Genomic DNA, 26214 nt, shown 5'->3' with positions numbered 1-26214 from the left:
CGTCTGACTTGGGCTCAGGTCATGATTGCACAGCTAGTGGGTTTGAGCCCCGCATTGGGCTCTGGTGCTGACAGCTCAGAGCCTGGAGCCTGCTTCAGATTCTGTGTCTCCCTCTCTTTCTGACCCTCCCCTGCCTGTGCTCTGTCTCCCCGCAGACAAAACAACAGGCCAGATACATCAAACGTGGTAAAAGGCTCATCTGGGCACTTTATGCACGGGATTCGTTGCTCTCCTGTGGGTCTTCCTGACACCTTTTTATTCAAGGTTTGAACATTCCATGATTCTGTTCCCTGAAGGGAAAGACACCCTCCGCCCAGAACGCCCCAGCTGATGGAAAGGGCAGCAGAGGGGTCGTGGCTCTGGGAGGGGGGATTAGAATCAGCATCAGGCTGTCCGCCTGGAGCCTCTTGCACCGCCCAGGCCCAGGCGCACATAAAAAGGGTGAGCGCCCAGCCTGTCCTGGTCCTGTGCGTCTACAGCCACATGCCTGTTTTCACCGCCCTCCTGCCCTGGCCCAGCCTCAACCTCCTCATCTGTCGGGTCCCCCAGACCCTAGGACTTGGGGGTGCTCAGCCACCAGCGAGCTCTAGGTCCGGGTTGGGGGCAGCTACCCGCCGAAGCAACCTCCGGGCGGGGGCCGGACCCCAAGGGGTCGACCGTTCCCAGTGCCCGTCCGATATGATCCTCCTTTCCTAACCGGGGATCTGGACGACGCCCCCTCCCCTGGACCCGGCTCTGAGCACTAGCGAAGTCACCACCGGAGAGGTGGGGCTGTTGTGAGAGGGTCGCCCGCCCTGCTGCCTCCTCCAGCGACCCCACTTCATCCCTACCCGCACCCAGCGATCCCTTCACCTCCCGCACCTCCCCCGCTCCACGCCGCGGGGAGCCCAGACTTGCTCTGTCTTCTGCTCTCATCTCTTCCCCATTGTGGATCCACCCCTTGCCCCTTCCCCATCTCCCCCCTGCCTGCAACCCTCTTTTCCCACACCTCTCAGAAAGATTACCCCCCACTGGCCTTTGCCCCTGCAATCTCTATCATCCCTCTTCCCTCCCCCCGGCTGGGTTGCCAAAACCGCCGCCGTCCCACCCCTGACCCACTCTGCGCTGGCCCCCGCCTCATCCCCAGGCTCCTGACAACCCGCCCCACAAAGCCTCCCGCCCCCATCCCCTGCCCCCACCTGATAACTAGCGCCCCCCCCCAACGCCGCCCCTGCCCCCGCCCCTGCTGACGCCACAAAGCCCAGCACCCCCGGGGGCCCCCACGCCCCCTGTGACCACCGCCCCATGGTCTTCACTGCGCAAACGCAGGCTTTCCAGGGCGCTATTTGCGCGCGTGGCTGAGGACGACCGCGGCCTGTGGCCCCCTCCCCGGTGGTGAGTACCGGTCCCTCCAGGGAGAGGGCAGGCGGCACGTCACCCCTTGTGCGCTGAGGCTTTGGTGGGGACTTCGTGCGCTGCCCCTGTAGCAGACACAGCTTCCAGGATGGTTACAGCCTGGGACCAGACGGGTGAACTGGTTTTGTCCCTTTACAGAAAAGCATTCTCGGATGGAGGGTGGCCTGTCCATCCTCACTGACCTGGGGTCCTTGGGCGTGTCGCCTCCATCCTGAGCCAGACCCCCAGCCCACCAGCTTGCCCCGCTGTTTCTGTTGGCTGGGCAGCAATGCCCCTTAGGGTGGAGAGAGCAGACGGACACCCTGACCTCACAGTGTCTGCAGAGACAGCTCCAGATAAATTGAACCAGGGTCTGGGACGTGGGAGGCCTGAAGCATCCATCCCTGCTCACTGCAGATGACTGCAGAGAAAGGAGCTGGGATAGTAAAGTCCAGAAATGATGTTCCAATCCCCTAACAGGGCTCGAATAACACCCTGTGACCTGCAGAGGGGGCTTTGGACCTCCCTGGCATAGGGTCAGGGGTACAGCCACACCCAGTGTGACCATGTGTGTGCATGTGTGTGTGTGTGTGGTCTCATGTGGGCATGCATGTATGCATGTACATCTGTGCGTGTGTGACTGTGTGTGCATGTATGTGTGTGCTTGTGAGACTATGTGTGCGAGTGTGTATGTGTGTGCTCTCATGTGTGTGCATATATATCTGTGCGTGTGCTCTCATGTGTGTGTGCATGTGTGTGCGTGTATGTGCTCTCGTATGTACGTACATGTGTGCATGTGTGTGGCCGTATGTGGGTGTGCTGTCGTGTGTGCGTGCATATTTGCATGTATGTGTGCATGTATGTGTGTGCATGAGTGACCGTGTGTGTGCATATACGTGTGTGCGTGCATGTGTATTTGTGTGCATGTGTGCACTGTGTGTGCATATGTATGCTCTCGTGTGTGTGTGCACGTATGTCTTGCGTGTGTGACCATGTGTGTGCGTGTGCATGTGTGTGCGTGTGTGTGTATGTGTGTGTTCTCATGTGTGTGCATGTGTGTATTTGTGTGTGTGCTTGTGAGACTGTATGTGTGCATGTGTGTGCATGTGTGTGTATGTGTGTGCATGTGTGCATCTGCGCACATGTACATGTATTTGTGTGTGTGCATGCATGTGCGCACATGTGTGCATACATGTGTATTTGTGCGCGTTTGCGTGTGCATGTGTGCTGTGTGTTCTGTGCATGCGCGCACACGTGTGTGCATATATGTTCTCTGCACATGCGTGCTCTCGTGTATGTGTGCATATGTGCGCATGTGCGTGTGTGCTCTCATGTATGTGCATGTGTGTGCATATTTGCATTGCGTATGTGCATGTCTGCTTGTGCGCGCAGGTGCATATGTGTATGTGTGTGCACGTGTGTATGTTTCTGCGTTCATTTGTGCACGTATGTGTGCAAGCATGCATGTGTGTGTATTTTTGTGCGTATGTGTATACATGTGTGCGTGTGTGTATGTTCTGTGCATGTGTATGTGTGCATATGTGCGCGTGTGCGCATGGGTGCGCTCTTGTGTGTGTGCATATGTGCACATGTGTGTGTGTTTGCTCTCGTGTGTGTGCTCTTGTGTGTGTGCATGTCTGTGCATGCACTCACGCACACCAGGTGTCTTTTCTGCACTGCACCATGTGGCAGAACACCAGAGCTGACACGTAGTCAGGACAGTAAAAACAGACTTTGTTCAGGATTACTGTAATAGGGGATGAGAGATCCCACCAAAGAACTGGCTCAACTCAGTATAGGGTGGACCAGGGGGGATTTATGCCGGTTCAGGGGAAGTGGGGGTTAGTGATGAAAAATCTCTGAGAGGGAGATTCTTGCCAAACTGGCCAAACAGGATTCTTGCTGTAGACAGGTCAGTGGGAGGTGAGGAGCCAGATCAGACATCATGTGGGGGGTGGGGGGTTGGGGGGACGCTAACGCAACCTAGCAAGATTCTCCCTACAGTGGGTGGGGCCGGCCACAGACAAGGGTTTGGGGTGGAGAGGATCAAGGAGCATGTGAGGGACACTCCACTCCCTGCCCAGGAAGCATGGATGCCTTGGAACTTGCCAGAAAGCTGCAGGAGGAGGCCACGTGCTCCATCTGCCTTGACTACTTCACGGACCCGGTGATGACCTCCTGCGGCCACAACTTCTGCCGCGAGTGCATCCGGCTGACCTGGGAGAAGGCCAAAGGCAGGAAAGGGGGGAGGAAGCGGAAGGGCTCCTTCCCATGCCCCGAGTGCCGGGAGCTGTCCCCGCAAAGGAACTTGCGGCCCAACCGCCTGCTCACCAAAGTGGCTGAGATGGCGCGGCAGCACCCGGGCTTCCAGAGCAGAGACCTGTGTGCAGAGCACCAGGAGTTGCTGAAGCTCTTCTGTGAGGACGACCAGATCCCCATCTGTGTCGTCTGCAAGGAGGCCCGGGAACACAGGACCCACAGGGTGGTCCCGGTCGAGGAGGCCGTGCAAGAGTACAAGGTGGGTCACAGGGACGTCCTGGTGCACATGTAGTAGGCAGGACAAGAGCCCCCATAATGCACGGCCCAAACGTCCACAAAGCTGGTGGCCTGGAGTCCACACTGTTGGAGGCTCTGCCCCAGGTCCGTGCAGTTAGGGCTCCAGCACCATGGGCTGAGAGCCCTCATCCTGGTTGCCTGTCCTCACTGGACGGGGAGCTCTGTGGGGTCTGTTGTATGATCACACTAATCCCATTCCTGGGGGGGCCACCCTCGTGACCTGATTGCCCCCCAGGAGCCCCACCTCCTCACTCCACGCTGGGGTTCGTATTCAGCATGTGGGCTTGGAGACATGTGCCAAGCACAGCAGAAAGCAAATATAGGGAAACTCACGGAAGAGAAGGGTTGTTAGTGCACATGCATCGGGGCACCAGCTCGCCACCTTCCTGTAGGGCCATAAACCTTCCTGGGATGAGACCCCTGGCCCTCCTCTTTCTCTGGCCTTTACTCAGTTAAGGGGAGCCCCGAGAAGGTCTATTTCTGCAGTGCTGATCCTTGATTGGCTCCAGCTCATAATAACCCTCCTGCCCAAGGCGCATGTCTCGGGTGCCATGTGTTCTTCCCCAGGACCCCCTCACGTCCTTCTCTGGGGTGGGGGCACTGGGCAGATGCCAGGGCGTAAGGGCCTCTGACCCCACACTCTGCGGTCCATGTGTCTCACAGCTGAAGCTGCAGGCCGACATGGGGCACCTTCGGGAGGAGATGATGAAGACTGGGAGGCTGCAGGCCAGGGAGAGACAGACCTTGGCTGAGTGGCAGGCAGGTGCCCGGGGACCGGGTGCACACACAGGAGCCCAGTGGGTTCGGACAGGCCACACAAGAGCTGTGTGGATGCGAACACATACCCGGAGCTCAGGATTCCCGCTAGAATCAGGATCCAGAACACACGCCCAGCCCAGGCCGGCCGCCTTGGAGATGCAGGGACGCTTGGGTGCCGCTGCTTGGGGCTCAGCAGGTGACCCCACAGAGGGGCTCCCTCCCCTGCTAGGCTAGCTTCTTCTCTGTGGGTCACCAGGACCCTGGGGGGTTACAGCGTCCTAGGAGCTGCCCTCCCATCTGGCTGGCGGGGAAAGGGAGTGGACCCGGTCCGGGGTCCTTCACACCCGCAATCCCCCCTCCCCCACCGTCGGCTCCTGCAGGAGAAGGTGAAGGAGCAGAGGCGGCGCATCCTGGTGGAGTTTGAGAAGATGGGCCTCTTCCTCCTGGAGGAGGAACAGCGCCTGCTCCAGGCCCTGAAGACTGAGGACGAAGAGGTGGGAGCCAGGCTGCGGGAGAGCTCTGCCACCCTGGAGCGGCAGGGCCACTCCCTGGAGATGCTGCTGCTCCAGCTGGAGGACAAGAACCAGCACAGCCCACTGCAGATGTTGCAGGTGAGGGGGCGCCCTGCTCTCTGGGGGGAGGAGAGTCCTCAGTACACCTGCTCCCTTGGGGGGGTGGGGGAGAGTCCTCAGTACACCTGCTCACCTGGGGGTGTGGCGAGTCCTCAGTGCACCTGCTCCCTGGGAGGGAGTCCTCAGTACACCTGCTCCCTGGGGGGGTGGAGGAGAGTCCTCAGTACACCTGCTCACCTGGGGGAGGGGAGACCCCAGGACCCCTGCTCAGCTGGGGGGGAGACCTCAGGACCCTTGCTCACCTGGGGAGAAGGGGAGACCTCAGCAACCCTGCTCACCTGAAGGAGTGGAGACTTCAGCACCCCTGCTCCCTGGGGGAGGGGAGTCCCCAGTACACCTGATCCTGGGGGAGGGGAGACCTCAGCACCACTGCTCATATTGGGGGGTGGGGAGACCTCAGTACAGCTGCTTATCTGGGGGGGGAGGGGAGACCTAGCACCCCTGCTCACCTGGGGGAGGGGAGACCTCAGTACACCTGCTCACCTGGGGGGGGAGGGAAGACCTCAGCACCCCTGCTCACCTATCTGGGTGGGGGGGACTCATGCCCAGGTGTGGTCAGGTGGTGACTGCAGTAACTAGTACACACAGCGGCAGGCTCTGTCTCAGCTCAGGCTGCCTCACAAAGACCACAGGAGGTGGCTCACACAGTGGACTGTCTCCTGGTCCTGGAGGCAGGAAGTCTGGGATCCAGGCGCAGGCAGGCCTGGTTACTCCCCAGGCCTCTCTCCCCAGTGTTAGGGAATTAGGGTCCAACCCTAGTGACCTCACTTTACCGTAAATCGGCTCTTTAAAGACCCAATCACCAATAGGGTCCCCCTCTGAGGTCCTGCGGGCTGGGGCTCCAGTGTGTGAATCTGAAGCCCAGTCAGCCCATAACAGGCTCTCGTCCTGCAGATGTGTGTCCCCTCCCTTCCTAGCCCAGGGAGGTGGCCTGGGGGCGGCTGTCATTAGTGAGGTGATGTGGGGCACAGACACACCAGCCCAGATAGACACCCACGACTTCACAGGCAGGAGGGAGTCATGTGATTGCACCCCAGGATGACAGTCACGAGAGGCCACAGCTGGCCTTCCAAGGACAGACCGGCCCACCGAGGCCCTGAAAGCAGGGGGTTATGTTGGCCAACAAGTGGGTGATTCACCAACTATGTGGAGGGACGGAATCCACGGCGACAGATAAGATTGCACACACTCCTGTGTGCATGTTTCCACAAGAGAAGCAAATGCCACATGCAGGGAATCCATGCGTCCGTCCCGTTTGCCTGGCTCAGGCCCAGGTTTTTGTCTGTTGTCCTGACCTCTGTGGGTTTTGTCCCCAGGAAGGGGCCTGTTCTAGATGACAGGTTATATGGTAGCTCAGGCTACGTAGCTCAGAGGAACGTTTTGTCTTCTATAAAAAGCAACCTATCTACAAACTAACATGTGGACCTTTTTGTCACTCACAGTGATGCTGAACTACAAAAGGCACATTGATGGTCACCTGCCCTGTGCCCCCAATTCCACCCATAGGTTCACTGGCACAGCTTCCATGTCCCCAGGCATTATGTGGGGAGAACAGGAGGCCTGGCTGGACCAGCGCGTAGGATTCCTGTGTGCAGCCAAGACCGGGCTACACTCTGGAAAGTGGGCACAGGGCTGTGGGAAAACATCTTAGCCTTTCTAGCACTACAGACCAGAAACGCAGGCACAACGCCCCAGATTCCTCACGAGGCTTTGCCAATCTCCCTCCTTCTGTGTCTTGCAGGACATGAAGGAGCTCCTGAGCAGGTACGTGGCCAGCTGCAGGGGAGGCACTGATGGGCGCAGGGAGGGCTCCGCGTGGGGTCAGAGGGGACAATGACCCTGTGTCCATTGGAGGAGGAACAGCCTGAGTGTACAGTACCCAGAGGCCACCCCAACTGTGCTGAGGACAGTCTGCAGGGTCCCTGGGCAGATAGAGGTGCTGAAGAGTTTCCAAGGTAAGCAGGGGCCCAGCCGGGGGGACTGTCCTTTATGGGACATTCACACTCTGTACCCTTTCTGTTCCTATGGGGACACACGGTGAGGTGCCCAAATGGCCCCCCAGCTCCCAGCTCCTTAGCACCACCAATATGGACAGTTGGGGGAGGGACCCCAGTGGCCCAGGTGTACAGCTGGACTCAGCCCTGGGGCCTCGTTAGGGAGAGCAGGGATGATTCGCTGCCCCCTTCCCTCCATCTGCAGAGGATGTGGTGCCGGACCCCGCCACCGCCTACCCCTACCTCCTCTTGTACGAGAGCCGCCAGAGGCGCTACCTGAGCACGCCACTGGAGGGCGCGCTCCACAGCAAGGACCGGTTCCTGGCCTACCCCTGCGCCGTGGGCCGGGAGACCTTCTCCTCGGGCAGGCACTATTGGGAGGTGGGCATGAACCTCACCGGTGACGCTCTCTGGGCCCTGGGCGTGTGCAGGGACAATGTGAGCCGGAGGGACAGGGTCCCCAAGTGCCCCGAAAATGGGTTCTGGGTGGTGCAGCTGTGCAAAGGGAAGAAGTACACACCCAGCACATCTGCCCCAACCCCTGTCACGCTGGCCGAGCCCCCCAGCCACATGGGGGTCTTCCTGGACTTCGAGGCGGGGGAGGTGTCCTTCTACAACCTGAAGGACGGGTCCCACCTGCACACCTACGCCCAGCTGCAATTCTCCGGCCCCCTGAAGCCCTTCTTCTGCCTGGGAGCCCCCAAATCAGGCCAGATGGTCATCTCTACAGTGACGCTGTGGGTGAAGGGATAGGGGCACAGGCCGGGGGAAGGGGGGCGCGGGCGTCCCTGGTTTCTCCAGAAGGTGAGGTGGCTCCACTCAGCGCAGGCCACCTGCCAGACATATCTAAGGTGGTGGAGCGCTTGTGAGCCACTGGCTGGCTGCTCTCAAAGCTGAAGTGTAATCGCGATTAAAGCCTTTAAATATCAAGAGACTGTATTCACACATGCGTCATAAAGGCTTTGAAAACCGCTGGGTTTCACAGTGGGCCGATTCTAAGTGGGGACCTCCCGTGCCCGACGCAGCATGGGGTGCTGGTGTTTAGCCCCCACTCCGACACACGCCCACGCAGGGATGCTGCCTGCGCATAGGCTGCTTGTGACTCGCAGAGCAGGGCCCACCTTGTCTTCCAAAACTTCCACGTTTGCACGCACCTTTCGCGGGTGTCATGGGGAAGGGGGGACCATGGGAAGATGACACTTTTCAAACTGCATCGCTGAAACCCTCAGAGCAGTCCAGCCTTGAAGGTGCACCTGCAGGGATCACGGGTCACGGGGGGGGGAGGGGCGTGGTGGTGGGAGAAGAGTCCTTTCTGGCCCCCGCCCCCGCAGTTTCAGGCGCATTAACCGCCCTACGCCAGGCCGGGCACCCAGAATCCCAGTCGGTGTATGTCTACCTTAAGGCCAGAGTGCCTACAGGCCGAGCCCCTTCCTGCACTGATCCTGATCGTGCCCGGCGCAGGGGCGCACGGGAGACGGCTTGGGGCTCGCCGCCGCGGCCTCAGGCTCCCCTTGTTCTCGAAGTCGCTGTGCTGTGCGGGGAACCCAGCGAACGTGCGAGGCGCCCGCCGGCCCGGGTCCTGCAACCGGTCCTTCCCGGGACGCCAGGGAGAGGTGACCCACAGCCTGGAGCGCACGCGCGCGCGCGCACACAGCGGAGGCTACGCCACGAGGTCAGCGGGTATGCAGCCTCCAATTCGGTTGGGCCCGCGGGCCGCGTGGCCGGCCTCAGCCAATCGGGAGCTAAAGCGGGTTGTTCCAAAAAAAAAAAAAAAAAAAAAAAAAAAAAAAAAAACCAGCTGCTTCCTGCTTCCGCCCTGAAGCCTCTTCCTCCGCGCGTCCCTGGAGCCCCCGCGTCTCCGAGTGCTCCCCGGAGTCTCGGTGACGGAGGCCACACAGCCCGAGCCGGCGAAGAGCGCCGCCCATCTCCGCCCGACCGGCGCCATGGCCGCCCCCGACCTGTCCACCAACCTCCAGGAGGAAGCCACCTGCGCCATCTGCCTTGACTACTTCACCGACCCCGTGATGACCGACTGTGGCCACAACTTCTGCCGCGAGTGCATCCGGCGCTGCTGGGGCCAGCCCGAAGGCCCGTACGCCTGCCCCGAGTGCCGCGAGCTGTCCCCGCAGAGGAACCTGCGGCCCAACCGCCCGCTCGCCAAGATGGCCGAGATGGCGCGGCGCCTGCACCCGCCGTCGCCCGTCCCGCAGGGCGTGTGCGCCGCGCACCGCGAGCCTCTGGCTGCCTTCTGCGGCGACGAGCTGCGCCTACTGTGCGCCGCCTGTGAGCGCTCGGGGGAGCACTGGACGCACCGCGTGCGCCCGCTGCAGGACGCGGCCGACGACCTCAAGGTGCGCGGCGAGGCCCGGCTGGAGTCGGGGCCCGGGGGTGGGGGCTCGGCCCGGGCGGGATCCCGGGGGTGGTGTACTCCTGGCTCGGGTGCAGGGAGTGCACGCAGCCGGCTTCACACAGCACCCTCTGGTTGTCGGGGTTACCCTGGCCCGGGTTCTAAGGAGCACGGGATGTGTGTGCAGCAAGCCCACACCAGCATCCTCCTGGCTGGGGGTGCACCCTGGCCGGGTTGTAGGGGTGAGCGTGCAACAATGGAGACTGATACCCTCTTGGGGGGGTGGGGGGGAGTCTAAGGGTGTGTGTGCAGCCAGTCCCAGACCGGTACCATCCTGGCTGGGGTCTAGGGGAAACAGGGTCTGAGTGCAGCAAGCCTGCACCAGCATCCTTCTGGCCAGTGAGTAGGGGACACAGGGTACCTGTACAGCCGGTCTAGGCTGGCACCTTCCTGGCCAAGGTCTAAGGACGAGGCACAGGGTGTGTGTGCAGCCTGTCCCAGACCTACTGGCTAGGAAACCATTCACCAGTGGGGCACCGGCCTGAAAATCAGGAATGGAGCCCAGAGAAGGAGAAAGCAGGAAGAGAACCTTAGGTTCTCTGCGTAGACAGAAGTGGGCTCAGCCCTCAGAGGGCCATGGGCGAGGCAGGGCTGTGGGGTGGAGACGAGATTTGAGGAATCACTGGGTTGGGATGGGTGGGGACACAGCCATTTCCCTGGGAGGCAGGTGCCAGGGTCCCCGCAGCCCTCAAGCTTTCCGAGTGGGATGCTTGGAGCCACTTGTGCCACCTGACATGGCAAGATCCACCCCGCTTTGTTCTGGAAACGCATTTCCTCAAAATCCAGGCCAGCCCTCGCCCGTCTGCTGAGAGCTCGGGGCAGACACCCATGTGCGGTCCTCACTGGGCCTCAGGAGTGTTTGCTCCTGGGCCCCAGGTATTGACTACACGGCTGACACCTTGCCAACGTTTGGATTGGTGTGCGTTGTGTTTCATGGCCCAGAGCGTCTGCTGGCTTGCTCCAAGGACGTGGCATAGCCACGTGAACCAGTACTTGGCCAGTTTGTCACTGTTCTAGAACGAACAGGACAAACTTGGATCCTGATCTGCATCTGTGGGCTCGTCCTGACCCCTGAAGTCTTGCCTTCCACTTTGAGGCACAACACGTGGATGCCCCACCCCTTTTGTCGGTCCAGCAAATGTGCTCTCCTGTCACTGAGCAGAAAGTGACCATGCCGCTCTCCAGAGGCCCCTCTCGGTTAGCCTGATAAAGCCTCTTGGGGCAGCACTTAAACCCCTTCCTATCGTAGGGGAGGGCAAAGCTTTATGTCCAACTTGTTAGGTTCAGTGACTGAGGCTTGCAAATTAAGCTAACAAAGGCAGAGTAACAAGTGAAAAAAAACATAATTTTATTAGCCTTTAAAGAAAAATTTTTTTTAGGGGCGCCTGGGTGGCTCAGTCAGTTAAGCGTCCAACTTCAGCTCAGGTCATGATCTCACAGTTCGTGAGTTCAAGCCCCATGTCGGGCTCTGTGCTGACTGCTCAGAGCCTGGAGCCTGCTTCGGATTCTGTGTCTCCCTCTTTCTCTGACTCTCCCCTGCTCATGCTCTGTCTCTCTCTGTCTCAAAAATAAATTAAACATTAAAAAATTTTTTTTAATTTTTTTTAATGTTTTATTTATTTTTGAGAAAGAGACAGAGGGTGAGCAGGGGAGGGGCAGAGAGAGAGGGAGACACAGATTCCAAAGCAGGCTCCAGGCTCTGAGCTGTCAGCACGGAGCCCAATGCAGGGCTCAAACTCGTGAACCTTGAGATCATGACCTGAGCTGAAGTGTGACGCTTAACCGACTGAGCCACCCAGGGGCCCCATAATTTTATCAGTCTTTTAAATGTTCTATGGCACAAGAGCTTCACAGAGGCAAAATGAAAAACCCTTTTAGATATGGGATTATGTTCTATTTTGACAAAGGGTGATGATAAACTGGGGAGAAGTGGCTAGGCAAAAGAAAGGGAATTAGGGCTTGTAGGGTCAGTAAGTTGTGGGAAAGGAACTAGAGAATATATGGGGGGAACAAGTGATAGGTCAGGGTTATCTGAGTCATAAAGTCCCTTCAGGCACAGTCCTGTCTGACAGACATTGTGATGACTGCCGTCCCCTTCTGGGTACAGACAAGGAGGGCACCCTTGTGGGAAATTTCTGCTCTGCCTTGAGGCAGAAAGGAGGGCAGAGGGCTCTTCCTACATCTCCAGAGAGTCCTTGTGCCAGAGTGGCTCCCTCTGGGCTGGCACCTTCTGACCTCCTTCCCTGTACTAGCAGGTAGCTACCCTTCATGCTAGGGGTGTGCAGCACACCATCTTTACCTGCCCCCAAAGGGCTGTGCCTGGCATTTGCACACCCTGGGGTGCTGGGTCCCGCAAAGCACCACCTCCCCGGGCCTCAGTCCATCTAGAAGTTGGAGGGAGAGCGCAGTCAGTTGGAGAGGTGTGGGGCCTGCAGGGAGCCCAGAGCAGGCCTGGAGAAGGAAAGGGGACTGAGTCAGGGGAGGGCAAGGGGCCTCGGTGCTGGGGGGGAGGGGACTCGTAGGTTAATTTGAGGCTGTCCCATGTGTCGTGCCTGGCCGGGTTGACTGGAGCGGGGATGGGGCCCACCCAGCCAGGGTCACACTGGCCTTACCTTCCCGTAGGGTAAGCTGGAGAAGTCCCTAGAGCATCTGCGGAAGCAAATGGAGGATGCGCTGCTGTTCCAGGCCCAGGCCGAGGAGACCTGTGCCTTGTGGCAGGCAGGTGGCATGGTGCCCCGAGGTGCCCAAGGTCGGGGGGGGGGGCGGGGGGGGGGGGCAGCAGGTAAGCGGGCCCCTGCCTCGTGCTGTGTATGAGGAAGACTCCCTGCGTGTAACCCGCCCAGGAGGGTGAGGCTGGGGACTGGACAGGACATGGGGGCCCCAGGTGGGGTATGGATGGGGTCCCTGGGCCCTCAGTTGCCCTGTTCACCCTGCAGAAGATGGTGGAGAGCCAGCGGCAGAACGTGCTGGCAGAGTTCGAGAGGCTGCGCCGGCTGCTGGCAGAGGAGGAGCAGCGGCTGCTGCAGAGGCTGGAGGAGGAGGAGCTGGAGGTCCTGCCCCCGCTGCGGGAGAGCGCCGCCCGCCTGGGTCAGCAGAGCGCGCAGCTGGCCGAGCTCATCGCGGAGCTGGAGGGGCGCTGCCAGCTGCCTGCGCTGGGGCTGCTGCAGGTGAGGCACGCTGCGCCCCAGGTGTGTGCGTGCCGGCTCTGAGAAGGGATGGGCAGCGCTGTGCCCTGGGGGTGCCTGCGTGGGGGCTCTGGGCAGGGATGGGCTCACGGGGCAGAGGGAGGAAAGCAGAGAAAGCCACAGCCGGATGGGGCAGTCTGCACGCTCAGCTCACCCAGGTGTCACCCACCTGTGGGGGGGTGGGGGGGGGGGGGGCAGGGGGTAGCTGGGACCGGGAATCCACATGTGGCTGCGGGTCCTGCGGAGTGGGTGCAGATCTGGAACTCCTCCCGGAACTGCTCCAGTGCCTGTCCTGTAGCCCTATTGGACCTTGTGACAGGTGGCATCTGGGGTCTGTGTGTCACCAGGCTAGATCCAGAGGTTCTGGTCCCCTGGACTGTGAAGGGCTGGCGGGAGTCCTGTAGGATTCCTGCGCCAGCCCTGTGGGGGCCCTGAGACTCTGCCTGGCTCTTGGCAGAGGGTGGGAGTGAGGACGCTGTGTGTGTAGCCCTGGGCGTCTCCCACGGGTGGTGACCCTCCTGCGTCTCACTGACAAGGCAGAGGCTCCTGGCTGCCCTCCTGGGGTCTGAACTTGGTCCTTCCGCCCTGCTGAGACACCAGGCAGTTTCAAGCCTGGGAAAGAGGAAGAACCCAAGACCGAGTATCTCGCGGGGATTCAGGCAGAAGTAGGCTGTGGTCAGTGAGGCAGAGTCTGAGCCGCCAGCCAAGAAGGTCAGGGGAAGTGAACCAGGCTGGAGAAGGCAGGGACACCCCAAGTTCTGGAAAGAGGAGGGGTCAGCCCCAGACGTGAGATGATAACCCCAGGTCTGTATGAAACGTGATTTGGGACAATGTGAGATGTCCCAGTGGGTTCACTGGAGGCTCCAGTGGCGCGGGCACTGGGTTCACTGGAGGCTGTGGGTGGGTGGGTGGTCTTGACTGGCCTGCTGCACTCCTGAAAGTGGCCACTGCCCCCCAGTGCCCCCTGCCTGTTCCCCCACCTGCCCTCCACTGCCTCCCCCAACCTGCTCACATCTCCTGGCCTGGATCTTTAGCTGGCTGGCTAGCTAGAGGGAGGACCCCTGTCCCTTCTATCACCCCCCAGCCCCAGAGCCCCCCTTGCCTGTGCTAGGGGTGGGGTGGGGTCTGCCATGTGGAGGGGCAGGAGAGCAGACCCAGCAGTACCCTGTGTACTGGTGTGAGGGAGCGAGGTCATGTGCACCTGCACCCTCGGACCTCAGTGTTAGGCGGAGGACTGCTGCATGGGTTCTGGCACCTGGGTGGATGGGGATGTGCACCCTTATGGACAAGGAAGTGAGGGTTTGGGTGACTTCCAGGAACCCACACCTATGAGTCCCAGCTGTGTGACAGAGTCTGGGGGTCCCAGCTTCCCCCACCAGGCTCACCCTGTAGCCATCCTGGGTCCGCTCAGAGCCTTTTCTTAAAGGGATATATGTGTCTCCAAGGAGCCATGTGGTCTGCATGGAGGCCAGCCCCTTTCCTGGAGCTCAGGGCCCTCCACATGACCCTCAGGGTAGGTAGGGCCTTGCTCTCGCCTCAGGCCTTGTGACAACCAGAACTGCCCCCGTCATTCCCCAGTGCCCCCTGGGTGGGCTGCCCACCCAACAAAACTACCAAGGACAGGCTGTTTCTGCTTTGCATGCTACCCACACCAGGTTCCTTGTCTCCTCCCTGTATCCTCACATGGTTGTCCCCTGTCTGTGCCCCAGTCCCCTCTTCTGATAAAGACCCCAGTCATGTGGGATCAGGGTCCACCCTAGTGACCTCCTTTTACTCAAACCACCTCTGTAAAGTCCCCATCTCCAAATCCAGCCCCGTTATGAGGCCCTGGGGGTTAGGCCTCCAACATTTGGATTCGAGGGACACAGTCAATCCCTCATGCTGAGTACAATGCTTGTGTGTGACATTATGGGAGAGAGGAATGTCCAAGTGGAGAGGCCTCACCTGGAAGGTGGGTGTGAGTCTGGGACCTGTGGGAGGGCAGGCAGCAGACAGCCAGGTACCCTTGAGCCCTGGAGGCCAGGACCCCGCCCACATGTCCCACCACCCAGGGGTGCTGGGGGCTCTGGGTGGGCAAGCAAGTAGCCAGTGCCCTGCATCCTCTAAGCACATGGGGGATGTGAGGCCAGGTCTGCAGGGTGGCTGAGCCCAGGGTCTTTCCAGGGTCCCCATGTCCAAGCTGCACTTGGGACAGCCCACCACTGGTTCCTGATCACTGGTGTATGAGTGTGTGAGTGACTGTGAGACGGGGGGCAGAGCTGGGTCTTGGGGGACACTGGTGGCCGGGGCGTGGGGGGGCCCAGGGTCGGGGACAGGCGCTGACTGGCGTGTGTCTCTCCCACAGGACATCAGGGACACCTTGCGCAGGTAGGAGCCCCGGCCTCTCCCCGGGGAAGGTGGGCGGGGTGCAGGGCAGGGCTGCCATGGGGGGTGACACATGCTCTGCCCCCTCCAGGGTCCAGGACGTGAAGCTGCAGCCGCCTGAGGTGGTGCCCATGGAGATGAGGACGGTGTGCAGGGTCCCGGGGCTGGTGGAGGCCCTGCGGAAGTTCCGAGGTGGGTACCCTTGTGGCCCAGAGGACGCACTGGTCCTGAGCTCCTGCAGGCATGCAGGGTGGGTCTGTTCCTGTGGTGGACCAGTTCACAGAGACCTGGAGGGTTCAGGCACCAGACAGCAGCTAAGGGAGGGCCGGTCTGGATGCTGGCCTGGGCATGTAGGAAGAGCAGAGGTCAGACCACCGCCGGGGTGGACAGGTCCACCCGCACGGACCCCAGCTGTGGGGAGTCCAGGATGCGAGTAGGCTGGACACTCCTCCCTTGCCCCAGGAACTGGAGGAGTGGCTGCAGGAAACCCTTGGGGTTTCACAGGTCCTCTGAAGGAGGGTGCATCGCGAGGGAGCCTGGACCTCCTTCTGGAACATTCCGAATTGCAATGGCAGGTGGTTAGGTGATAGCTTTCAGGGAGAGAGGCAACATGGGGCGTGGCCAGTGCACAGCCAGCCCCCACAGAGGTCCACAGGGGCGCACAGGCAGGGCTGCCCACTTGATCCCCCAGTGACCTCCACTCCATCTGCAGGGGATGTGACCCTGGATCCTGACACCGCCAACCCCGAGCTGGTCCTGTCAGAGGACAGGAGGAGCGTGCGGCGGGGGGACCTGCGGCAGGCACTGCCCGACAGTCCTGAGCGCTTCGACCCCGGGCCCTGTGTGCTGGGCCGGGAGGCCCTCACATCGGGTCGTCATTACTGGGAGGTGGAGGTGGGGGAGCGGGCCAGCTGGGCGCTGGGCGTCTGCAGGGAGACAGCCAACCGCAAGGAGAAAGGCGAGCTGTTTGCCGGCAATGGCTTCTGGATCCTGGTGTTCCTGGGCAGCTACTACAACTCATCTGAGCGCGCCTTCGCCCCACTGCGCAACCCGCCACGGCGCGTGGGCATCTTTCTGGACTATGAGGCTGGGCACCTGTCCTTCTACAGTGCCACTGATGGCTCCCTCTTGTATGCCTTCCCTGAGACCCCCTTCTCGGGGACCCTGCGGGCCCTTTTCTCACCTCTGTCCAGCAGCCCCACGCCCATGACCATATGCAGGCTGAAAGGTGGGCCCGGGGACGTGCTGGCTCCCCAGTGACGGGGGAGCCCCGTGGCTCCTCACCCTGGCTCCGGGGATCAGGGACTTCTGGCTACACAGGACCCTGGGTGGGTAGTGCTGTCCTCTGAGCCAGGGAGGTACACACAGTGCCGTGCACAGATGTGCGCACAGCGGAACTGAAGTGTGCTCGCTCCTGCAAGCGTGCGCTGGCATGTGCGGGGCCAGCTGCATTCTTTCCTGGGGCCACAGGGCACTGAGACATTTCCAGTCACCAGCTCTGGTTTCGGAGCCCTACAGAGGTCTGGGGAGAGGCACCACGGCCTGTGGGACATTCTCCGGCTGAAGCCTGAGCCCCCGACGGCCCCGGAGCTGCCGGCAGGAGGCCACTCCAAGCCTGCCACCCTGTGTCCAGGTCCCGTCCACTACAAGGCAGGGCAGAATGGGCTTCGGAACAGCCAGGTACCAGGTGGTATGCGGAGGTGGCCAGAGGAAGCTGAGAGCGCAGGTCAGGGGGCCAAGTGACCACGCCACTCCCCCAAATGCAGACCACTTGGGTCTTCTGGAAAATGCCCTTCCCTGGCTCCCGGTCAGGTGCAGCAGAGGTTAGGGCCCCTGAGGTGAGCAGGCACAGGAGCCCACAGTCTCCCCTGGGCTGAGAACCACCAGCTAGACAGTCACCCTCTCGCTGATCCCAGAACTCTGTGTACCCGGTCCCTAGGCATCCCTGCCCTGCCTGGGGAAGGCTAGGCTCAGAGAGCCCCCTCCCTTTCCTCCTAACAGTCTGGGATTTGTCTTTGCTTTGTTCAGACTCTTGGTCACCCTGCTTAAAGGTGTGCTGCAAATTCTTTGTACCCTAGATTTTATTTATTGTAAGGACCGATGTCACAGCAAATAAATTAACTGTTGTCTGTAATCTGCTGTCTGCAGTTGTGGAGGTGAGGAAATGCACCAGTGAGGGGGATGGCCCCGGGAGGGTGACACATAGGCAGGACCCCGAAGGGTGAAGTCAGGGGCACAAGTCACCCCCATGGGCACAGCAGACTCCCAACCGCGTTCTCCTGTGCATTCATCTCATGCACCTGCCTCAGGAACATTTTTCTTGTTTTGTTTTGTTTTTCCAGATACCCAGAAAGTGCACAGTAGCTAAGTGCTCCATTTATTTGGTTATGCGTTCTCCCATTTTTTGACTTTTTGCTATTGTTACTTTTCTTTTTATGTTTATTTTGAGAGAGAGTGTGCGTGCACAAGTGGGGGAAGGGCAGAGCGAGAGAATCCCAAGGAGGCCCATGCTGTGAGCACAGAGCCTTATATGGGCTCGATCCCACAAACCATGAGATCATGACCTGAGCCACCATCAAGAGTCGTGTGCCTAGCGGCCTAAGCCCCCCCAGGTGCTCCTTGGCTATTGTTATAAATTTATACCACTTTGAACATCCTGGACAGCTCCCTTACGTTACATACCAATGGGCGAGTATTTTCTCAGTATAGCGGGGGTCTGGCAGTGTTTCCTGCCTCTTCCCAAGTGACTTCCTGCTGCGTCACTCCTGCTTGAGGATCAGGGAATACTGGGTGCTCCCACCTGCAGCAAGATTGGCCCTACGGTTTGGGACTTGGCACAGTGGCCATCGGGAATGCAGACGGCAGCATGACAGCCTCATGGGCAGGAGAGTGGACAAGCACCAAGCCACACCCAGGACACCAGGACAGATGCTCTGGCCACGGCTTTAGGAGGGCACTGGGTGCTGGTGTAAGGGTGGAGACCTCATTTATCCTCTGCCCCTCTGACGGCTTCACTGAGAACCCTGTAGTAAAAGATTAACAAGAGAAAAACAGGTTTTCGACACAGAGACTGATAGGAGATACCTATGGAAAATGAGTAACTCAGACCAGCAGCTTAGGTAGTTTAGGGGCGGCTGGTGGCTCAGTTGATTAAGCGTCCTACTTCACCTCAGGTCATGATCTCTCAATCCATGAGTCCGAGCCCCTCATCGGGTTCTGTGCTGACAGCTCAGAGCCTGGACCCTGCTTCAGATTCTGTGTCTCCCTCTCTCTCTGTCCCTCCCCTGCTCACACTCTTGAGTTTCTCTACCTCTAAAAAATAATAAACATTTTAAAAAAACACAGTTTGAAAGTATGACTTTGTGCAGACGTCACAGGACACAGGAAGTGGCATCAAGCTTCAAGGTGTCATGGGAAGGTAAACTGAAAAGGCTAGTTAGTGGGATCATGTGGATAGCCCTCCCGCCTTGCCACATTCAGGCTGACGGTCTAGAGCTCTCCTGTGACCAGTAGTCCTTCCTGGCATGGAGGACAAATGGACACCTACATTTGAGTCCCACTTTTAGGGACATGGGTACAGAGCTCATCTGCCTCCATCTCAAAATAATCCTAATGCCAAAGTGTGATATTTTCAGGTGGCGTATTCTGGTACCCTTCACCAGGCGAAACAACAGCAAGCTTCAGTGATGCCCATTCACAAGCACACACCCTAAATTCACCACCTTTCCACCTGGTCTCCCTGCTTGACTCTAGTGGCCTGAGGGTGCCATCCACTGTTCTAGATGGTGGACAGACCACAGCAACATGCCAGCTCTTGCCTGTGGGGCTGATGCCCTTGTGCAGGCGGGGGGGGGGGGGGGGGGGTTGATGACCAGTGCATGATGTCCTACACTGGCAGCAGCGGGTGTGAGCCCCTCCTCTGGTTTTCTCAGCCCCCTCATCCCCTCAGAGTGATGAGTGCTCTGGAGGCGGATAACTCAAGGCTGGGAGCAGAGAACCAGGATGCGCACCCCGTGTGCTCAGCCAATCCAGAGGCTTCCACAATAACCCAGCACAGAGCCTACCACTTCCTAAAGTTCCCAGACGCCTTGCTCCCTGGTGGCTCAGCCGTCCAACGGGGAGACAGCAGAGAAAGCAGGTAGAGAAGAGAAACAGGCATGGTGGGTTGTAATTCGTGGAATGAAGAAAATATTCAGGAAGGGAGCGCCTGGTCTAATCTCAGGGCATGGCTCCGTGGAGGTAAAAAGAACATTAAGAACTAAAACCATCCCTGCTGGTGCTGGCTGCTGGTCATTCCCTGCAAGCCCTTCCCCTCCTGCACCTCTCCTGGTCAGGAAAGCCTCCACAAGACTGTCTTAACAGACAAGCGTCTTGTTCCCTGCACCTGCGGGACACATTCCTGCATCTAGTGCAGCGGCCGGTAGTGAGGTCAGCACCATCCTCCCTCACACCCGCACAATCTCCTGGAGCGCTGCCTGCATTCCAAAAGCTTTGCTGAGGACTCATTGTACCCCCGCTTCACCTGCTGCAAACGTACAACTAACTGGGTGATTTCCGTAAACTTGGGCAGAGTTGCGCAACCATCCGTGCGCACCGCGTCCCACCTCCCTGGCGCGCTGGAATCCCTCCTGGGGTGGAGCCCCCCACCCCCAGCGTCCCTGGCCTGGGCCGCACCTGCTGCGTCTACGCGCCCTGGAGTCCACACGACCCGCGGTGCGTTCGGGGGCTGCCGCGAGTCTCCGCACCTGCTGTGCGCGGGCGCGGAGACCCTGAGGGACCCGTGGAGGACAGCTCGGTCCCACCTGCGTTGCGCTCGACAGCCCCGCCCAGCACCCCCACAGACTGGGCACTTCCCGGAACCTGGCAGGCTCTACGATTTCCTCCCTCGCCCAGATCCCTGTGTCCTAACCCCGCCCCCGCGGTCCTCTGAGATCCCCGTGTGCTCTGTGGCTCCAGACCCCGCCTCGCAGCCCGCGCATCCCCCGCCCTCCATGCCTCCCACGTACCCCACAGCCTCCCTGCTCCCCGCGCCCCAGTCCCCCACGTCCCCTGAGTGAGCGCGCCCGCCTGGCCCCTCTGCTTGGACCCCTGCACTGACCCCTCCCCTCCTGATTACCCCAGGCCCGAGGTCTAATTTTCACGCCAAAGAATGCAGCTGTCCCAAGCGCACACTGGAGGGATTTTTACTAAATCCGCCCATCTTGCCTTCCTGGGTAAATCCCATTGGCTCGTGTTCCTCTTCTTGGACTCCGTGAGCTCGTACTGTGTCAGGGGGCTTGCATTCATACCTGGGGACCGGGGTCTCCGTTCCCCCGCCACTGTTTTCTGAGAACTAGCTGGCACAGGACTGTGCTGTGACCTCATCCGATTCCAGGGATTCTGGGGAGTCTCTGTTCTTTCGCTACCATCTCAGTTTCTTTGCTGTGGCAGGTCTGTTCAGATTTTACATTTCTTTCTTTCTTTCTTTTTCTTTCTTTTTTTTCTTTCTTTTTCTTTTCAATGTTTATTTTTGGAGAGAGAGAGACAGAGACAGATCGTGAGCAGGGGAGAGGCAGAGAGAGGGGAAGACAGAATCCAAAGCGGGCTCCACGCTCTGAGCCATCAGCACAGAGTCCGACGTGGGGCTTGAACCCACAAACCGTGAGGTCATGACATGAGCCGAAGTCGGACGCTTAACCCACTGAGCCACCCAGGCGTCCCTGCTCCTCTCTATCTGCTTCTTAAAATTGATTTCAGCGTCTGTTCTGACGCTGGCATTTGCAGCTATAAATTTCCCTTCATGCCCCACTTTAGCTGTGCCCTATAACTACTGTTTCCATTCCCATCTGGCCCAAAACGCTTTCTAATTATGTTCATGATTTCTTTCTTGACACATGGATTATTCCCAAATATATTGTCTAGTTTGCAAATGCGTGTGGCATTCCCGAGTTTCCTTGCATGGCTGACGTCTGATAGATTTTGCATGCCATTAGCTGTGAACAGTCTGGGGCAGGGCGTCCCCTGGAAAATGTTCCAGGCACACCTGTGTTGTCCTGCTCATTCTGCTGCCAGTCAGTGTTATATTGTGTGCACACAGGAGTTTAATTTATGGGATGACCTGCTGAGCACTGGAAAGAATCCATTACTGATATGTCTCAAGAGAAAGGGGCATGCCAAGCCACCCAGGGCCACTTCAGGGAAACAGCAGTTTTGGTAGGAGGCAGAAGAAAGTAGTGAAGGGAGAGACCCAGGTTTGTTCCCCTGTTTTCCACAGGAAAGAGAAGGCAGGACGGGGTAAACAGCTTAGCTTGGCTGGTTTAAATAATTCTAGTGGGCTGTGGGGCAGAGGGGCTAGCTGTCCCATACCTGGTCCTGCATTGACTCAGGGCAGGGAGAATATTGGCTTGGTGGCTGAGAATCCAAGTTGGCTGGTGGTGTGGGATCTGCTCTGGATACCTTGCTTACAAAAGAAGAGCATTTACTATCTCTAAGAATTTTTCAGCCTGGGAAGGGGTAGTCTTTCCCCCTCACCCCCGTCAGAGAGGACATAAACACCAGAGCATGAAAAATACAGAAAATAAGAAAATATATGGGGCACCTAGGTGGCTCAGTCTGTTAAGCATCTGGCTTTGGCTCAGGTCATGATCTCACGGTTGGTGGGTTTGAGCCCCGCCTCAGGCTCTGTGCTTACAGCTCAGAGCCTGGAGCCTGCTTCAGATTCTGTGTCTCCCTCTCTCTGCCCCTCCCCTGCTTGCTCTCTCTCTCTCTCTCAAAATAAATAAACTTTATGTATAGATATATATTTAATACAACTGGCACTATAGACAAATAGACAAATCTAGAATCTGAGAAAACACAGCATACTTATGGATGTCAGATTTGCCAGGTTGCTTGATGGTGTTTGGTAATTCCATATTCTTGCTGTTTGTTTTCTATTTATCCTGTCCATTACTAAGAGGAAGCTATTGAAATTTCCAGCTGTTATTGTTCAAGTGTCTGTTTCTCCCTTTAATTCTGGCACTTTTTGCTTTATGATTTTTCAGACTCTTTTGTCAGGTGCATACATGTTTATAATTGTCATATCTTTGTAATATTAATTTTTTTATTATAAAACATCCTTTTTTTCTAGTAACCTTTTTTTGTTTTATAGATTATTTTCAATTATTTTATTATAACCACTTTAGCTTTTATTAACCATAAGACAGTTTGCAAGTTCAGCCTTTTTGATTTCAATCTATTTGTGTCTTAAAGTGTGTCTCTTATAAACACCATTTCTATTTGTTTGTTTATCTATTTTGCTTTTTTGATCAGGGACAATTTCTGCCTCTTAACTGGAGTATTTCATGAACTTTCACTTCAAATTATTTCAGATTGCTTTATGCAGGTCTATCAATTTGCTATTTATTCTCTATCTCATGTTTTCTGTGTTACCCTGTGCTCCTTTACCAATTTCTTTTATATTAAAGAAGTGTTTTCCAGTGGTCATTTTTATTTCTATTGGTGGTTCTTACTGATTGCTTGTGACATGGAAATATGCATCTTAATTTATCACAATTTACATCAGATCAATACTTACTTAATCCCAGTAAAAAACAGAAGATTTTATTCATTATAACTCTATTTACTCTCCCCTTCTGTGTGTGTATGTGTGTAGATAAATATAAATAGGTAGGTTGATAGATGACAGATAGATGATGTCTATATGTTTTAACCCAATGATACAATGTTTTCATTATTGCTTTATATAATCTTAGGTATTTTATTTCATTTTATTTTTTAAAGTTTATTTATTTATTTTGTTTAGAGAGAGAGCAAGGGAGGGGCAGAGAGGGAGAGAGAGGATCCCAAGCAGACCTTGCACTGTCAGCACAGAGCCCAATGAAGAGCTTGAACTCATGAACCATGAGATCATGACCTGAGTCAAGATCAAGAGTTCGATGCTTAACCAACAGAGCCCCTAATCTTAGGTATTTTAAAGAAATTAAGAGAAGTAGAGAGAAACATATTCATAGAGAGTTTTACATTAACCTACATGTTTCTCATATTTAGTACTTTTTTTTTCTTCCTCTGGGTTAGCATAACTGTTGTCAGTGCCTCTTCAGTGTAGCTCCATTCCTCACTTCATTCTGTGTGATTTTCTTGTTATATATGTTAGATCTTTACGTATTATCCTCCCAGATGTACAATTTTATAAATATTGTTGCATGCAGTTGTTTTTTTAATCAGTTAAAAACAAATTTTATTGATATTGTCTTTCATATCCTCCCATGTAACTGTCTTTACTGTGCTTTTTATTTCTTCAGGTCAATTTGAATTTTCTTTGGGGTCAATTTCTTTCTGTCTGAACAATGTTCTTTGGTATTTTTTGCAAGGGAAGTCAGCTATCAACAAATTCTCTCTGTTTTTGTATATCTGGGAATATCATTCTTTCCTTTTCCTTTGTGGAGGACAGTATCCATCTGTTTCCTGGATATGATTTCTCTGTTTTGATCATTTTCACCTATATGGATCATTGTCATCATCCTTACAATTATTTTTATATCTGTATTGAAATGCCTACTGATTTCTTTTTTTAGTTTTTATTTAAATTCCAGTTAGTTAACATATAGTGTAGTATTAGTTTCAGGTGTAGAATCTCATGATTCATCACTTCTGTACATCAGCCTGTTGCTCATCACAACAGGTGTACTCCTTAATCCCCATCACCTATTTCCCCCATCCCCCCCTACCTCCCCTCTCGGAACCATCAATGTGTTCTCTAGAGTAAAGGGTCCATTTCTTGGTCTCTCTCTCTCTTTCTCTCTCTCTCTCTCTCTCTCTCTCTCTCTGCTTATTTCTTTTATATCTTAAATTCCACATATGAATGAAATCATGCCTACTAATCTTTTAAAAATAAGGCTAAAAGCATCTAACAAAATTTACCATCTTCACCATTTTAAGTGCACAATACAGTAGGATTAATTATATTGGAATTCTATACCCAATTGTTGAACAATTTCCCTCTTCCCCCTGTCTCTTCTGCTGCTGGCAAGTACCACTCATGTTCTTGTGTCTAAGAGTTTGACTAGGTTAGATACCTCACAGAAGTGGATTCATGCAGAATTTTTTTGTGTGTGTTCCTGGTTTATTTCACTTAGGATAATGTCCTCAATGTTAATCCATGTTGCAGCAGATGTCAGGATTTCCTTCTTTTTAGTGGTCAAATAATATTCCATTATATGTATAGACCACATTTGCTTTGTCCATTCACATGTCCATTGCCAGTAAGGTTTTTTCCACCTCTTGGCTATTGTGAATATGTTACAGTGAACATAGTTATACAAATATCCCTCTGAGATCCTATTTTCAAACCTTTGGGGTACATACCCAGAAGCGGAATTGCTAAATCATATGGTAATTTTATTTTTATTTTTTAATGCTTATTTATCTTTTTTTCTTTTTTTTCTTCTGTTTTCAATATATGAAGTTTACTGTCAAATTGGTTTCCATACAACACCCAGTGCTCATCCCAAAAGGTGCCCTCCTCAATACCCATCACCCACCTTCCCCTCCCTTCCACCCTCCATCAACCCTCAGTTTGTTCTCAGTTTTTAAGAGTCTCTTATGCTTTGGCTCTCTCCCACTCTAACCTCCTTTTTTTTTCCTTCCCCTCCCCCGTGGGTTTCTGTTAAGTATCTCAGGATCCACCTAAGAGTGAAAACATATGGTATCTGTCTTTCTCTGTATGGCTTATTTCACTTAGCATAACACTCTCCAGTTCCATCCATGTTGCTACAAAGGGCCATATTTTATTCTTTCTCATTGCCACGTTGGTATGGACATTTTAACAATATCAAGTCTTCCAATCCATGAACATAGGATGCTTTCCATTTTTGTTTGGATTTTCTTTAATTACTTTTGGCAACATTTTGCAGTTTTTAGTATACAAGTCTTTTGCCAATTTGGATAAGTTTATTCCTAAATATTTTGTTCTTTTTGATGCTATTTTAAATTTTCATATTTTTGACCCATAACTTGCACTCTGGGTATAAATCCAATTTAGTTATGATGTGTTTAGTTCATGTGTTGCTGAATTCAGTTTCCTCATATTTTGTTGAGGATTTCTGCATCAATATTCATGAAGGATATTGGCCTGAAGTTTTCCTTTCTTGTCATGTCTTTGCCTGGCTTTGGTAATGGGGTCTAACTGGCCTCATAAAATGAGTTTGGGGTGTTCTTTATTTTTTAAAAATATTTTTAACATTTATTTACTGCTGAGAAAGAGAGAGAGAGAGAGAGAGAGAGAGAGAGAGAGAGCATGAGCAGGGGAGGGGAAGAGAGGGAGAGAAACAACAAAATCTGAAACAGTATCCAGGCTCTGAGCTGACAGCACAGAGCCTGACACAGGGCTCTAACCCACGAAGTGCGAGATCATGACCTGAACCGAAGTCAAACACTTAACCCACTGAGCCACCCAGTAACCCCTTGGAGTATTCTTTAAAGTTTGATGAAATTCTCCATTGAAGCCATCTGGTCGTAGGTTTTTCTTTATTAGGAAGATTTTGATTCCTGGTTAAATCTCTTTATGAGTTATAGGTCTGCTCAGGATTTTTATTTCTTTGTGATTCAGTCTTGTTACATTGTATGGTTCTAGGAATTTATCCATTTCTTCTCAATTACCCAATTTATTGGCATTCATTGTTCACAATAGGGTCTTGATCCTCCTAATTCATCTGGCATCAATTGTAATGTTTTCCTTTCATTTCTCAGTTTCGTTATTTGATTCTTCTTTTTTCTCAATTATTCTAGCTAAAAGTTTGTCAGTTTTGTTGATCTTTTCAAAAAACTAACTCTTAGTTTCAATGATTTTTCTATAGTTTTCTATTCTGTTTTATTAATTTTTCCTCTAATATTACCTCGCTTCTGTCACCTTTGGGTTTAGTTTGTTCTTTTTCTAGTTCCTTGAGTTGTAAAGTTAGGTTATT

The 26214-nt window shown here is 55.1% G+C and overlaps 2 protein-coding genes and 1 long non-coding RNA gene across 4 annotated transcripts; 2 read left to right on the top strand and 1 right to left on the bottom strand.

The window, feature by feature from the left end:
* The first annotated feature begins 1255 nt into the window (after positions 1-1255).
* TRIM17 (tripartite motif containing 17) lies at positions 1256-8245 on the top strand. 2 transcript variants are annotated; one of them, XM_058740812.1, is made up of 7 exons: positions 1256-1374; positions 3459-3892; positions 4594-4689; positions 5070-5300; positions 7063-7085; positions 7176-7276; positions 7521-8245. In XM_058740812.1, exons 2-7 carry the CDS (start codon positions 3464-3466, stop codon positions 8066-8068), a joined length of 1428 nt encoding a protein of 475 aa, XP_058596795.1. In that variant the 5' UTR covers positions 1256-1374; positions 3459-3463; the 3' UTR covers positions 8069-8245. The 2 variants fall into 2 exon arrangements, with proteins under 2 accessions (XP_058596795.1, XP_058596800.1); XM_058740817.1 differs by lacking the exon at positions 4594-4689.
* Positions 8226-9061, bottom strand: LOC131518239 (uncharacterized). Its single transcript, XR_009264970.1, has 2 exons — positions 8712-9061; positions 8226-8568 (listed from the first exon to the last, which is right to left on the bottom strand). It is a non-coding gene; the product is annotated as an uncharacterized LOC131518239 (long non-coding RNA).
* A 48-nt stretch (positions 9062-9109) lies between these two features.
* On the top strand, positions 9110-17405 carry TRIM11 (tripartite motif containing 11). The gene is made up of 6 exons (XM_058740803.1): positions 9110-9666; positions 12345-12440; positions 12659-12889; positions 15252-15274; positions 15363-15463; positions 15984-17405. Exons 1-6 carry the CDS (start codon positions 9259-9261, stop codon positions 16529-16531), a joined length of 1407 nt encoding a protein of 468 aa, XP_058596786.1. The 5' UTR covers positions 9110-9258; the 3' UTR covers positions 16532-17405.
* Positions 17406-26214: the final 8809 nt, after the last annotated feature.

This window comes from Neofelis nebulosa, chromosome 1, assembly GCF_028018385.1.
Source record: "Neofelis nebulosa isolate mNeoNeb1 chromosome 1, mNeoNeb1.pri, whole genome shotgun sequence".
NCBI classification, from domain to species: Eukaryota; Metazoa; Chordata; class Mammalia; order Carnivora; family Felidae; genus Neofelis; species Neofelis nebulosa.
The sequence above is the reverse complement of the archived record's forward strand: the minus strand, read 5'-3'. Positions and strand labels throughout refer to the sequence as shown.

Coding starts and splice junctions, on each gene's coding strand:
- TRIM17 (XM_058740812.1), top strand. CDS start 3,464: ATGGATGCCTTGGAACTTGCCAGAAAGCTGCAGGAGGAGGCCACGTGC. Junction 3,893..4,593: donor AGGCCGTGCAAGAGTACAAG/GTGGGTCACAGG, acceptor TGTGTCTCACAG/CTGAAGCTGCAGGCCGACAT. Junction 7,086..7,175: donor ATGAAGGAGCTCCTGAGCAG/GTACGTGGCCAG, acceptor TGTCCATTGGAG/GAGGAACAGCCTGAGTGTAC.
- TRIM11 (XM_058740803.1), top strand. CDS start 9,259: ATGGCCGCCCCCGACCTGTCCACCAACCTCCAGGAGGAAGCCACCTGC. Junction 9,667..12,344: donor ACGCGGCCGACGACCTCAAG/GTGCGCGGCGAG, acceptor ACCTTCCCGTAG/GGTAAGCTGGAGAAGTCCCT. Junction 12,441..12,658: donor AGACCTGTGCCTTGTGGCAG/GCAGGTGGCATG, acceptor TTCACCCTGCAG/AAGATGGTGGAGAGCCAGCG.